Source organism: Ictidomys tridecemlineatus, chromosome 13, assembly GCF_052094955.1.
Source record: "Ictidomys tridecemlineatus isolate mIctTri1 chromosome 13, mIctTri1.hap1, whole genome shotgun sequence".
In the NCBI taxonomy this organism is placed as follows: domain Eukaryota; kingdom Metazoa; phylum Chordata; class Mammalia; order Rodentia; family Sciuridae; genus Ictidomys; species Ictidomys tridecemlineatus.
Window position 1 is genome coordinate 37,235,793 of NC_135489.1, and position 13,766 is coordinate 37,249,558.

Genomic DNA, 13,766 nt, shown 5'->3' on the forward strand with positions numbered 1-13,766 from the left:
TAGATGCCTCCAGAAGTGTATCTCATTTCATCAGAGGGCATTACCAACTATTCCCCTTATCCACCAACTTATCCACCAACTCCTGGGTTACTCTCACTTATGTTACTCTCACTTATGTTATATATTAGAAGATTCTCTAATATATTAGGCTAGGACCACAATCAGTTTTTACAACATCTTTGTTCTAATAAGAAAAAGCAGGGCTGGGGTTGTGGCTCAACTGCAAAGCACTAGCCTAGCATGTGTGAGGCACTGGGTTCGATTCTCAGCACCACATATCAATAAATAAAATAAAGGTTCAATGACAACTATACAAAAATTTAAAAAAAAAAAAAAAAAAGAAGGACAAGGAAACCTTTCCTCCAGGTAGACCTGCCCAATCCCATGATGCTAAGTTGAGCAAATGGAGAGGTGCTTAACTCCAGCCACTGATGGTCCCATCATCTAGAGTGAATACTATGCCTAACCATTCATGACACCATTAAACCTAGCCCTTTTCTTTTCTCTCATCTCAGACACATAATGTTACCCTAAACTCAATGTCATGAGCTACACTCTCACATGCTTTTCTCATTTTCTCTATCATACCAAATCAACAATCCTTCCACCTCACTGAGACTTCCACTTCCACACCATCCCTCAATTAATTGTGTCTTCACTTAGCTCCACATCCAACTTAAATTCTATGGACATTCACCTTAACTTCTCCAGTTCATACACCCTCAAATCTTTTATTCCTCGATTGTTTCATTTGGCACCCTCAATTCTTTTATTCCTCGAATGCTTCTCGTCAAATCTAGCTGGTGTACTTGTCTGTACTTGTACAGTGATCCTGAACAGAACAGGGGGACTGGTGCCATATTAAATGCAAGATTAATTACCTAAATGAATGCCCTTAATGCAACAAGATTGTCTTAGACAAATATTTTACATCTTCTCATTACATGTACAAAACCACTTCTATTCTCAACCTCAGCTAATGAACTTATTTCCCTTTTCTTAGAGAAAAATGAGGCAATAAGAAGGAAAATTCCATAAGCTTCTTCCACAAGTACTCACCAACATTCACTTCTAGTGAAATAAGCTGACTCTTCCTATTGCTCCTTTCCTGACCTCAGTCATCTCATCAAGCACAGAGGAAACAGCACCTTTTGCATGTCATCAATTTCTCCTCCTCAATTGGAATTTCTTATTAATAAGCAATTATTCTAATATTTATTTTCTATAAGAAAAAAAGAAAAAAACACTTCTCTCTGGATTCTACTTTCCTTTTTTTCCTCACATTCTCTTGAACCACATTCAGGGTTTCTTAACATTCCACAGAAGTTGTCAACGTCAAGTTCACCAATACCCTCATGTTCTGATTTGGTTATAAAGTTCCTGTGAATGCAGCAATATTCAGAGGAAAAAATGGATACTGAGCTGTAACCTAATCAGCCTACCCTAGTTTGAACTGATGGGCTGGGTGGTAACTGTGGGTAGGTGGGATGCTGCAGGGGGTGGTGGAACCCTGAGGTGTGCCCCAAAGGTGCAACTTCCCTGTGGCTCCATCCCCCACACCTTCTTTTTCTTCCTGACCTTGCCATGAGCTAAGCAGCTCCACTGAGCCCTCCCCAGGATGTGCTGCCACATCTTGGGCCCAGAGCAATAAAGCCAGCTGTCTATGGACACTGAGCCCTCCAAAACTGTGAGCCCCAAATAAACTTTTCTTCCTATAAACTGTTCTTGTCCGGTATTTTGGTAACAGCGATGAAAAGCGAACCAAAACATCTCATAAAACTAAATCCAGTAAAAAAATTTTTAATCTTCAGCATAACATATCAAAATGCCTGTCATAGTTGAATCATTTTCCTCCCAGAAACACTTATCTTCACTTGGTTTCCAGGACAGAAAACCTGTTCTCCTGTCCATTTACCCATATCTCATTTGCCGTTTCCTACAATTTCTCCGAACTCTTGAAATTCAAGAGTCCCTCAGCTCAGTCTTTGAGTCTCTTCTCTTTGCCATGCACTTTCAGTTCCTTGGTGTTCTCATTCCATTTCATGCTACAAATACCGTGTATAAACTGACTGCTTTCAATTGTGTATCTCCAGCAAGGTCTTCTGCTGGAGTTTCAGATAGGTAAGTCAGTCACACAGCATACCTACCTGCATGGTGAACTGGAATTTTATAATCAATGTCCAGCATGAGCTCATCAATATCCATCCTGTCCAAAACTACTACTCTTACAAATTCTTCCATCTAAGCTAAAGGTAACACTATTCTTCTCTTTGCTCACACTCAAACTTTGGAGTTAGTTATCCCCAACTCCTTTGTCTCCTATATACACATTTATCTGCCGGCAGTTCCTGTTGGACTTACCTTCAAATACATCCAGAATCCCATCGCTTTTCATCATACCTACTGATACTCCTTTCATTCAAATCAGTTATCATCTGTCCTCCAGACTAAGGCAATAAGTTTTCTACCTCATCTCCATGTTTTCGTCCTTGTTTTCATCTTTTTATTATACTTAGTGATCCTGATAAAATATGAAATTGTCTTTGTGGCTCAAACCTACAATGGCTTAATCGCTCTCTCAAAACAAAAGCCACTGGGACGGGGTTGTGGCTCAGTGGTAGAGCACTTGCCTAGCACATGTGAAGCACTGGGTTCAATCCCCAGCATAAAAATAAATAAAAACAAAGGTATTGGCTGGTGACATAGCTCAGTTGGTAGAGTGCTTGCTTCACATGCACAAGGCCCTGGGTTCAAACCCCAGCAACACAAAAACAACAACAACAACAACAAAAAAAAAAACCAACAAAGGTATTAAAAATGACACCATGTTTAAAAAAAAAAAAAAAAAAGCCACTCCCAAGATACTCTATAACTTAGCCCCTACAACTTCTCTTGCTTTGTTTCTTACCACACTCTCCCTTATTCAATCTGGCCTCCCAACTATATCGACCTCTGTTTCTGGAACATTCTAGGCATTTTCTTGCCTCGAGGTCTTTTTGATTGCTGTTCCCTCTACACAGAACTCTCGACCCTTGAAGACCTTTTCCCTCACTCCACTCAGGATTTTTTTTTAAACACACTCTTCTCCCCATTCTTATGCCTTTATGTATTTTTCCCAGTTCTTACCAGTGAAAGAGGTACAAATTTTACAGATTTACTTTGCTCACTGTCTATCTCCCAAAGAACTTAAGCGCCACGAGAGATCTGTTTTTGTTATTTACTGCTGGAACTGCAATGCCAAGAGCAGAACTTGGCACCCAGAAGCTCAATGTACATTTTCACTCACACAGGCAAGTGGTACAGCAAGAGGAATGACCTCAGTCAGATTCTCTTCATTCTATTGAAGGGATGCTCGTTTGCCAGCCCTTCTAGAATGCCAGAAACTGTGCGTCTCTGCTTGTCCTCTGCCTAACCTTAAGGAACTTCCAAACTTCAATGTACAACAACAATGCGGGGGGGGGGGGGGTCGTTCTCAAAAGGGGTAGGAACAGGGATATCAAGATGAGGGAAAATTTGGTAAACAATCTATAAAACAATCTGCTTCCGTTGGACTAAGACAAGAATCTGCATTTCCTATGCTCAATTCACAACCTCTGCTGCAGACCAGACACAAATGAAGTCACATCAGTCTTATAGGGACCATCAGTTTAAAGTAAAGGGAAGGAATTTCAGTCCACCCAGAGAGCATACAAAGGGACTCCTATAGCCATTAACAAAATGTATGGGTTGAGGTTATTACTGAAATATGATATGTCTGCAAGGATTATTTTAAGGTTTGTTTAAAGATGATTTACCGATTCCGATGAGTCCACCGACAAGAGACTTTAACTACACACTCTTCCTCCCAAACCATGATCAGGGACCATTTTTTTTTTAATTTTTTTATAGTTGTAGATGGACATCATGTCTTTATTTATTTATTTTTATGTGGTGCTGAGGATCCAACCCAGTACCTCACACATGCTAAGCAAGCGCTCTGCCACTGAGCTACAGCCTCAGCCCAACAGGGACCATTTTTTTGAGACCAGTGGATAGAGTGGAAGAGAGTACAGCAGCTTCTGCAATACAGAATTACATGCAACAACAAATCACAACAGATTTTCAGAGAGATGAGAGTGAAATAACAGAGTTCACAGGTGGAAAAGATCCTCTTAGAATTCGGGAAGGATCTCTCATTTTTCAAAAGTGTTTAAGGAATAAATATCTTATTAGAGCCTTGTTTCTCTGTAAGGAATGGTAACATCAGGTCTAATTTACAAAGGGCAACACAAGGAACAAAGCTCTTATAAAACAACTAATTGTGATTACAGGAAAAGTCAGCACATTTAGTCATAAGCACTGCACTCTTAATCCAAACCATAAGATACCTCTAGCACCATCTTAGTTTACATGAGAAATATACTGACAATACTTCAGAAATTATTCAGGGAAATACAAAAACATACATGCAAAAAAGTGAAGAACCAGGCTGGGGTTGTGGCTCAGTGGTAGAGCACTTACCTAGCAAGTGTGAGACACTGGGTTCGATTCTCAGCACCACATAAAAATAAATAAAGATATTGTGTCTGTCCGTCCGTCCATCCATCCATCTATCTATCTATCTATCTATCTACCTACCTACCTATCTATATGCAAATAAATGTATACTTTTCTTAAGTGCTAACTTTTTTAAATAAAAAATGACTGATGATAAACCCTGGTAAGGGATAAAATCTTACAAGAAATTGTATAATGGTGGGGAATTCAAGTAGTAAAATCATTGGAATTAATTTAAGAGAACCAGGGATGATATTTGAAGCTCCTGGTACTCACCTCCGTTTTCTTCTCCGTTGGCGTTTGCCTCAGCCATCTCTGTGCCATCCAGCTCAGAGTCACAGACTAAATCCAGTGTTCCATCTGCTGGGCATGATGACTCCTCTTTCTATATTATTTTTTTTAATGATGATAAATAGAGATATGTTAGCAACTAAAAATATTTTAAATACTTTCGGCATCTTAAAGGATTTTCACAGTTTTATGATATTTGGAGTTTCAATACAGATTTACTTTTTCATGTAAAAGTCACTCCTTTGGGGAGAGGTCAAGAGGAAAAGCCCATTACCACTCCAGATATTACTGTCTAGCCTTTTAAATCTACATCAAAAAAAAAAAAAAAAAGGAAGTCTCCTTAAAAGGAGTTGTTTCCAATTTGTTTTCAATTATATGTTCTTCCTGATGCAAACAAATGGATTAACAATTCTGCATGTTCATCAGTGAATTGAACATCCAAGTAGCCCCAAAAAGCAAAGGGGGGAAAAAAGTCATTTTGAAAATAGCCTCCGCTATTTTCAGAAACATTCACTATAGCTGAGAGAGAATCCTTACTTTCTTTGCCAGGTATAACTTTTTTTAATTATTTTTTGTTTTAATTAGTTATATATATGACAGTAGAATGCATTTATTATGCACTTTGAGATATCATACATAGATGGGATGTAACTTTTGACATTAAAAATAAATCTTCTCAAAGGAAATAAATAAACTTGAAATATAATCCATCATTTATCTTTAACATCCTAAAGGATTTTCATAATAAACAGTAATTATTTTTAAATAAACAGTAATTTATTTTTAATCTATAAAAATAATATTCTGAGTTTACTTGTTCTGTGTTATACAATCCTTTGTAGAACATAAGCGTTGATCATCTGGAATTCTGAATTTTAGATGGCATTTCCCATTCTATATGGAAATAGAAATGCTATTAAAAAATTCAGAATTAACTATTTTAAACTTCTTCTATTTTATTCCTTCCTTGAGGTCACTGCTTATTTTCAAATTGAATGCCCAATTAAAATCAGTAAGTTTTCAAGAAGAAGGAATAAATTGATTATTTTTACAAAAGTCAGGAAAGATTACAGGTGTAAAGACCTATCAGCTGATGGTCATTAAGTCAAAGAGTTTCTGGCAACTGTGATTGTCTTAAACTCCTCACTGATGACTCATGATACTCCTCCCTATAAATTTTGAAAAATCAAAAGTTTTAAGGAAGCCATAGCTATTTTCCATTGCCAGATGCTGTGGAGAAACCACAGATAAGCTTTCCTTAAAGAAAAATGTCATTGTTTATTCTCAGTATGAAATCATTTTTATGACATCTGAAAACATTTAAAAGGCATCGGGGTCATTCTTCAACCCTTCACTCAAACTTAATTTTGTTTACCTTCTTATGTTTGAAAAAAAATGCATGATACATGGTAATAACACACATAACATGCAGAACAATACAACTTACTTTGAGAGCATAGAGGCCTGACTTTCCAGGGATTTTGAAGAATGTTCCATCCCCTATCCGAGTGTTAGTGTGAAGCATTGCATTCAGACAGGCTAATGGAGAGGTTCCACTAGAAAATAAAAGTGTGGAAAAATGAAGCGATCTGAGATGCAGCTTCTGTAGCAAAACTGTTCTCTGACTCTCTTAAAAAGAGACCTTCTTGCATGCCTTTTTAAAATATCCTCCCAACCCCAAAAACATCTACATTACAATAACAGGCCAGGCCAGTTTCCCCAAAGTTAATCAGATGCATCTGTCTTGCAGGCTTCAGGCAAAAAGTCTCCTAAATTGAAATTATGCTTTTATTCATAAAGCAACCAACACTGTATTTTAAGGAAACCAAAGCCCAGACTTTTATGTGGTGTTATTTTGTAAAATAACACTATGAGGCCTCAGATTTAAAATATTACAGACAAGTTGATGGTTGCACTTGAATGATCAGGGTAGGCGGCGGGGGGGTGGAACCCCCAAGTTCAAGGGCAGCTCCATCTCATAGGTCGAAAAGCAACAAAAGAATAATAAGAACCAGGGAAGAACTGATTTGAAATTATAAGTATTTAACTTACTCACAGGACTGCATTTTTCACATGGCCAAATAAGAATATATATCTGTGTTCATATCCCTGATACAACTTACACAATGACATCTTTTTCTCAGATATGTCAATAAAAAAATGTTTTTGAGAATTCTGCCCAGCAATTATGTTCTGTAGAAAAGATGCAAGTGACTGAATTATGAAATCAGTTTTCTTAAAGAAATCAAATATTAAATTAATGATTAAAATATCAATGCACATATCTACAAACATTATTGCAATGAATTTGTATACTTGCAAAGATGGTTATGAAATGCATAACACACACACACACACACACACACACACACACACACACACACACATATATTCCCCCCTTGGGGTAAATTTTAGACTTTTTGTTGTTGTTTACTTATAAACTAATAGTTTTGCAAACCAGAATTTAAAGCCACAATTATTGCACTTTTATTTAATTGTGTTTGGTCAAACCAATTTTGATGACAAGCTTTTATGTCTTATAGGTCTTTAACTTAAAATATTCTGGGAAAGAAGGCTTTGAAGATATTAAATGTTCAAATTTTGAATTCTGAGGATAAAAATGTCATGTTAATAAATTAATCTCTTACTACTAAAACTCACCAGTAAAATGCAAAAATTGAATTAGCTGAATTGCCAAAACACTCTTAATAACAAATCAGCATATATACACATCATGGTTATAAAGGTTTATAAATATTATAATAATATGAGTAATCTGCATTATTTTAGGAAGCAGCTTCTCTATGCTGTCACATAAATATGATTCCACTGGGTGTGACAAGAAATAAGAGTCTGAATAAATTTGGTCATAAAACAATGCAGTAACACTAAAGTACACAGAACAATAATTGGTATGCTGATGCACTACCCTTTTTTTTTGAAGCTCCTAAAAGCTTACAGACCTCATTTCATGATTTTTCCCTTACAAAAAATTTTTATTCATATTTATGTGGACACAGGCATACCTATAAAGTAAGATACATTTATCTCCACTGAAAGATCAATGAATGAATTCTAGATAAATAATGCAATGTGTGTTATACAGAACTCTGCAAAACATATACTTCCACATTATACTTTCAGACAAAAGCACAGAAAATTAGAAGCTGGAAATGATTATGCCAGATTTTTGGAGTTTTAATTTAGTGAGACTGTTAGACCTACAGAATTTCCATTAGGGACTTGGCAAGAAGATGTTAAAAGGACAAGTATAAAATATAATACATAAAAATGAGGCAATGTAGATTTAAAAAAAATATAACAATAAAACCATCCACCTAACATGAAACCTCATGATAATCTTCCTGCTTTTGATTACTCCTAATGCATACAATTCAAGAACTCAGATTTAGAACACTAAGGAACAATATGGATCTATGGGCAACTAAGAAATAATGAACAAATAAAATACCACTGTAGTTTATATTTTCTTTCTAAGGTAAAGGTAATTGTACAAGACGAATTGACTATTAAGTAGCAGTTTGATGCTATGCTTGCTGGAAACATATGTGCTAAGTACCCAATTATGTACAAATAATAAGCTCTATTGAGCATGAATATATTATTAAATTGTACTGTTTACTATGAAAAAAATTAAAAATATGTAATTCACAATCACATGAAAATAAATCTCCAAAAGACTCAATGACTACCATGATTTCCTCAACTCTTTCCCAAAACAAATATGAAATGTTATTTTGGAAGTACTCAACGTTTTAGAAGAATTAGATAACATTTGATAACTCAAATCATTCAATGATTCACTTGTTTTAAGCATATTAAGGGTATTTCTTTAATGGCAAAATACTTTATTATTCTGATCTATCTCATTTTAAAACAATTAAAATTATCAAGTGTTTAATGCTTATTAAAACATAAGTGATTCATTCAATGCAACAGACACAATAGGAAAATATATTTAAAAAATCTTGCATATCATTTTTACTTATTGCTATTATTCTCACCAATTCTGTGAAGTCTAGAAAACTTGGACTACTTTTCTTGAGGAAATATATGATCTTAGTTAACTAATATTGACTGGGAATAAATAAAATATTTTTTTGTTATTTTTATCTTCAGAAAATAATGGAATTATCAAGTGTACATTCCATATAGCTAACTGTAGTTAAAACACAAAATTAACAATGGGTTGCTCCTGAAGTCTCTATTCTTAGATATTAGGAACACTTATGTAACATTTCTTATTTTTCACTTATTTTTTAAAATTACAGTTAATGCAAAAGTTAATCACCCTAGTCAAAATTACAGAGTTTAAAACTCTATATCTCTGTGTATATATTCATATACATACACATACACATACACATATATACATTTATATATAAAGCAATAAAACTTCAATGTTTTAACAAAATATCTCTAAAAGTTCAGAAGTTACTTACTTTCTATCAAGATGCATTGGAGGAATCATGATGTCCCAATTTATAAAAGAAAAACAAAGAAAAAAAAGAAGAAAAGAAAGTTAGTTTTCCAACATTAAACATGATTCCACATTTTACCATTTCCACACATAGGACAATGTGTAAGAACTAGACCAAAGCCTTAGATTTGGCTGCCTATGAGAAGATGGGAAGGAAAAAAAGGTCAGTAGGCTAAAAGTGACTTTGCTTTCCTTCCTAATTCTTCTACAATGTTTTCATTTTGTTCATAATGCACATATATTTCCAGATTATAAATACAATAAGAAACAACTAAGCAGGACAATGTACACCCCCAATTCTTTTCTTTCTTCCATCCTCTATAACTGGGCCTTTTCCTATACACCTGCCAGGATAGATATACAGCTTATTCTGTTTATTTGTTTTTTCCCCTAGACTGTAAGGTTGTGGAACCCTTCTGGTTTGTTTTCATTTCCCACAACCCCTGAAGCAGAACAGGGGTGGAATTTGGAGGCAGGGGAGCAGGCATAATTTAAACTGTCTAGACATCAAAGAACCCCCAGAGACACTTTGCAGAGCCCCAGTGCTGTGTGAAACACAGAAAAACCACTGCTTTATACCATCAAAATGCTGATGGGACATACAACATTTTACTAATAGTAGACACTTGGTGAAGGGAATGAATAGCCTCTCTATTTAAATAACTTTAAAATCCAGGAAGAATAGTGGAGAATGTGACTGAAAGACTATTTGCAAACATGACAAAGAAATATCATAATCATGGGCCTCCATTCCTTTATACATAAAGTAAAATGCTTTACATGACAGTACTGAAGTAAGCTTAATATTAAACCATTTTATTAATGTACCTGTTACTTTATAAAAATTTAGATGGAAGCTATTTCTCATAAACATTTTTAAATCTCATTTTCAGATATGGAAATATAAAAAAATAATCCTTTGCAACATAAGTGTAAAAACAGATTGAACAAGCAATTATTAAGCACCATTAGTTATTAGAAGTACTATTAATATCAACAATTATACGCTCACTCTCCTTTCAGAAAAATTATAATTGTTTTGTTCAAGTATTTCCAGTATCAGTTTTCAGAAAATATCTTAATTATAAAGAACACATCTTTAAGAGAAAAGTATGTGGGCCGCTGGCAATGCAAATATGATTTCAGCTGTTGATCTCTGTGTTTGGGTTATAAAATTAAATTGTTTATACTTAGGATATATGCACTTAAATCTACACGTTTTACTTCACAAAAAAAGTTTTTGAATGTTAAAAAGGAAATAATGTACCTTTGGATATATTTGACTATTCATTCTACAAGTGGAAAATTAAACTATTTTTACCAGTGAATGAGGATAACATCTAAGCACACATAGTAATATAGTATATATCAGCTGATAAAGCAGAGGCCTAGATGAATAAAAAGAACCCTAAAAGACCAAACTAATGTCTACTCTAAAGAAATATTACTACTAGTAAGAGATTTTCTTAAATGACTGCTAATAAAACCTTTATTAAATACTAAGGTCTTTTGTATGTTATATGAATAATACATGCATGTAAGTATGTAATTGTTATCTGAATAACTCCAGCACAAAACATGCACAAAAATGACCAAAGTAAGCTTGAAATTGACTTTGAAGAACAGTCTCCTAAACTGCACATTCCCTTCAAGAAGCTCACTAATGAGAGTTTGATGAACACTGACACAGGAGAAATAACAGATTAGAGGTTAGGGGGGAAAAAAAAGCAGGAATAACTCAGGAACTCAAATAAGAGATGGGTTAAAGGAAGATATTGGGTAAATTTCTATGTAAACATATGTACATGATTTTCAATATTCGGCATGTCTGTAATAGAAATGTAATCCTAGTACTCTTTTATCAGATGAAGATATTGAGACAAGAAATGATCATCAAATGCCATATATTATGCAACTTACTTCTGGAATTCTTAACTGAGAATTTCAGACTTCAACCTTAATGCACATCTGATGGACTTCAATAGAAGAAGATATTCTTAAACAGATATTGAAACTTAGACGTTTTATCCATTTCTATAGACTATGATGCTACTACTAAACAGATGTAATTCATACATTGTTACTAAACTGACAATAATTAGGAAACAAAAATTTCAAAACATTAAAAGATAAAAGTTTAATTAGTATCATTTTAAAATAGGACCTATAAGGACATTAAATATCCCTATAAGTATAAACAAAGTATAAAATCTATATTATAATTTTCAAAGTCTTTCCAGTAAAACAGGAGGACAGATATCATCTTTGACTGAAGACATCCAACAGCCTGTATGCCACATATGGGGCTCAATATTGATAACTCTTCCTCTACAAACAGCATGTCCTGACACGCCACGTTAGCCTGCTCACTACGGAAGGCCACAGAATGAACAAGACTGTGGTCCCTGAAGGCTGGCAGCCTGAGTTCAACTGAGGCAGACTATTCACAAGATGCATCACAATGAACTCAGCCTTCCTGGGTCTCACTCTCTTCAACTACAAAATGTGAACACTCAAAGTCACTATATCATAGAGAACTATTCTAAAGATGAAATAAGTCAAAACATGGAAAACATTTAGAATGATGTTTGACATGTTCTAAGTGTTCAAAAGTTACCACTGCTACTCAACATAACCAATATCTATCTGTAGGCTCAAAGAACGGAAAATGGAAAGAAATTAGTATTTCACATCTTGTTTAAAAAATTGGTTCAGAAAAAAAAATACATGTATAAAGACATGAAAGAAAGAAAAAAAAAGAACTGGTTCAGTTAAGATACTGTTTAAGTTCTAATTTCATTTTCATCTCATTAGTAAGAATTAGCAAGTGAAGACAAAGGCAGTGAAACTCCTAGTCTGCAGTCCTTCACATGTGAATAATATTGAAAATCAGGGATGACTTACACAGTCAGAATACAGAGAAAACAACAACAGCAATAAATGATTATTACAGTTATTGATTATTAAGAACACCTAAAATGTGTCTAGGCTTTCACAACTGATCCATATTTCTTATATCCCTGACAGCTACATAAGATGTAAGCATGATTCCCAGTTTTACAGATGTGGCTGAGGCTCAGATATTAAGAATCTTATTGATGTACAATAACAACTAAGTGATAAAGTGAAATCCAAAATTGAATCTAATTCCAAAACTTTCCACTGTCCTATATTCTGTCTCCACAAAACTGCCTGCTCCACTTCATCCATCTTGACTACAAAAGGAAGAATATTTAGCACTTGAAGGAAACACACCAAGAAAAGCCAGATGTTGCTGAATAGTAAGGTGGTTGGCTCCATCTTAAGTCAACACTGCATATGGCTTTGAATTCCACAGCACAGATTTTAAATATTATAAATATAGACCTAGGCTATAGAAGATTTTGTCAGTTTTCTTACTTGGGTAACGCTATCCCTGGAAACTAAGGAAGAACAAACTTTGAGAAAATATGAGAGAGAATTCAGACCTATAATTGAGATGCCTTTGTAGAATTGGATCATTAAAGAAAAACAATCCATTCATTGAACAAACATTTATTCAAACACTATATATGTCAAGATAATCTTGAAATAAATTTGCACTCTGACAGTGCTTCGCACATAATAGAAGTGTAGGCTGAACTGAACTGAATTTTCTGAATACATATGAAAGGACTGGGATTCGGGAAAAAGGCTGCCATGGGGCACATTACAAATGTGAGGTGAACCATTTAGAATTGAAATGTTGCCCTTAGTTTATTCCAAGGAGGTGACTGGAGGTGTGATCATGTGTAGATTTCTCATGTCATCAATTTCAAATGCAACGGTCAATCCATGTCCACTGATGACTCTCTGGGACTATATACTTTTTCCCCAGTCATGCAAGCCCAAAGAGAATACTGCCAGATCAAAATGAAAATTTGTACATTCTACTAGGACCTACGCATCCTTTTCCATCTTGTCAGCAACAGTTAACACCACAACTCCCTTCCCAAAATCTGTTCTCTGGGATATTAGTTCCAAGTGATGCTCCAAAAAAAAAAAAAAAAACCCTGACAAATGTGTTTGGAAAACACAGCATGCTGTAGTTGACTCTGGCAAATTTACCAAATATATTAGCAATGTATATTAAAAATCTCTGAAAAATTCTGGTTAACTCCTTGTTTCTTAACCGCATATAATAAAAGAATTCTCCACAGCATAATATTTAGCAATGTCTCCAATTATATGCCAAAAAAATATACATGGTAAAAAAAATGCTATACTATGTTTATATGGTTAGGATCATTTGGAGGAGAGTACTAGTAGTCATCATTCCCAATGTGTTTAATTCTATTAGCGAGAACTTAAAAAGATTATTTTAAAAGGATACAATATATCTATTTTTTATGAAAACATAATGCAAGGTGAGTTTTTTTTCCTTGTACATTTATAAAATTGAAAAATAGTGACAAGAATT

General features: G+C 34.5%; 1 protein-coding gene across 1 annotated transcript in view; it reads right to left on the minus strand.

The window, feature by feature from the left end:
• The window catches only part of Asxl3 (ASXL transcriptional regulator 3), a 105,690-nt gene extending 99,281 nt beyond the window's left edge, over positions 1-6,409 (minus strand). The window contains exons 1-2 of the mRNA XM_078030205.1: positions 6,275-6,409; positions 4,813-4,921 (exon numbers count right to left, since the gene is read on the minus strand). Of these exons, the coding sequence (XP_077886331.1) occupies positions 4,813-4,921; positions 6,275-6,352 (187 nt within the window). The 5' untranslated portion in view covers positions 6,353-6,409. The remainder of the gene's footprint in view (positions 1-4,812; positions 4,922-6,274) is intronic.
• Between the last annotated feature and the right edge of the window lie 7,357 nt (positions 6,410-13,766).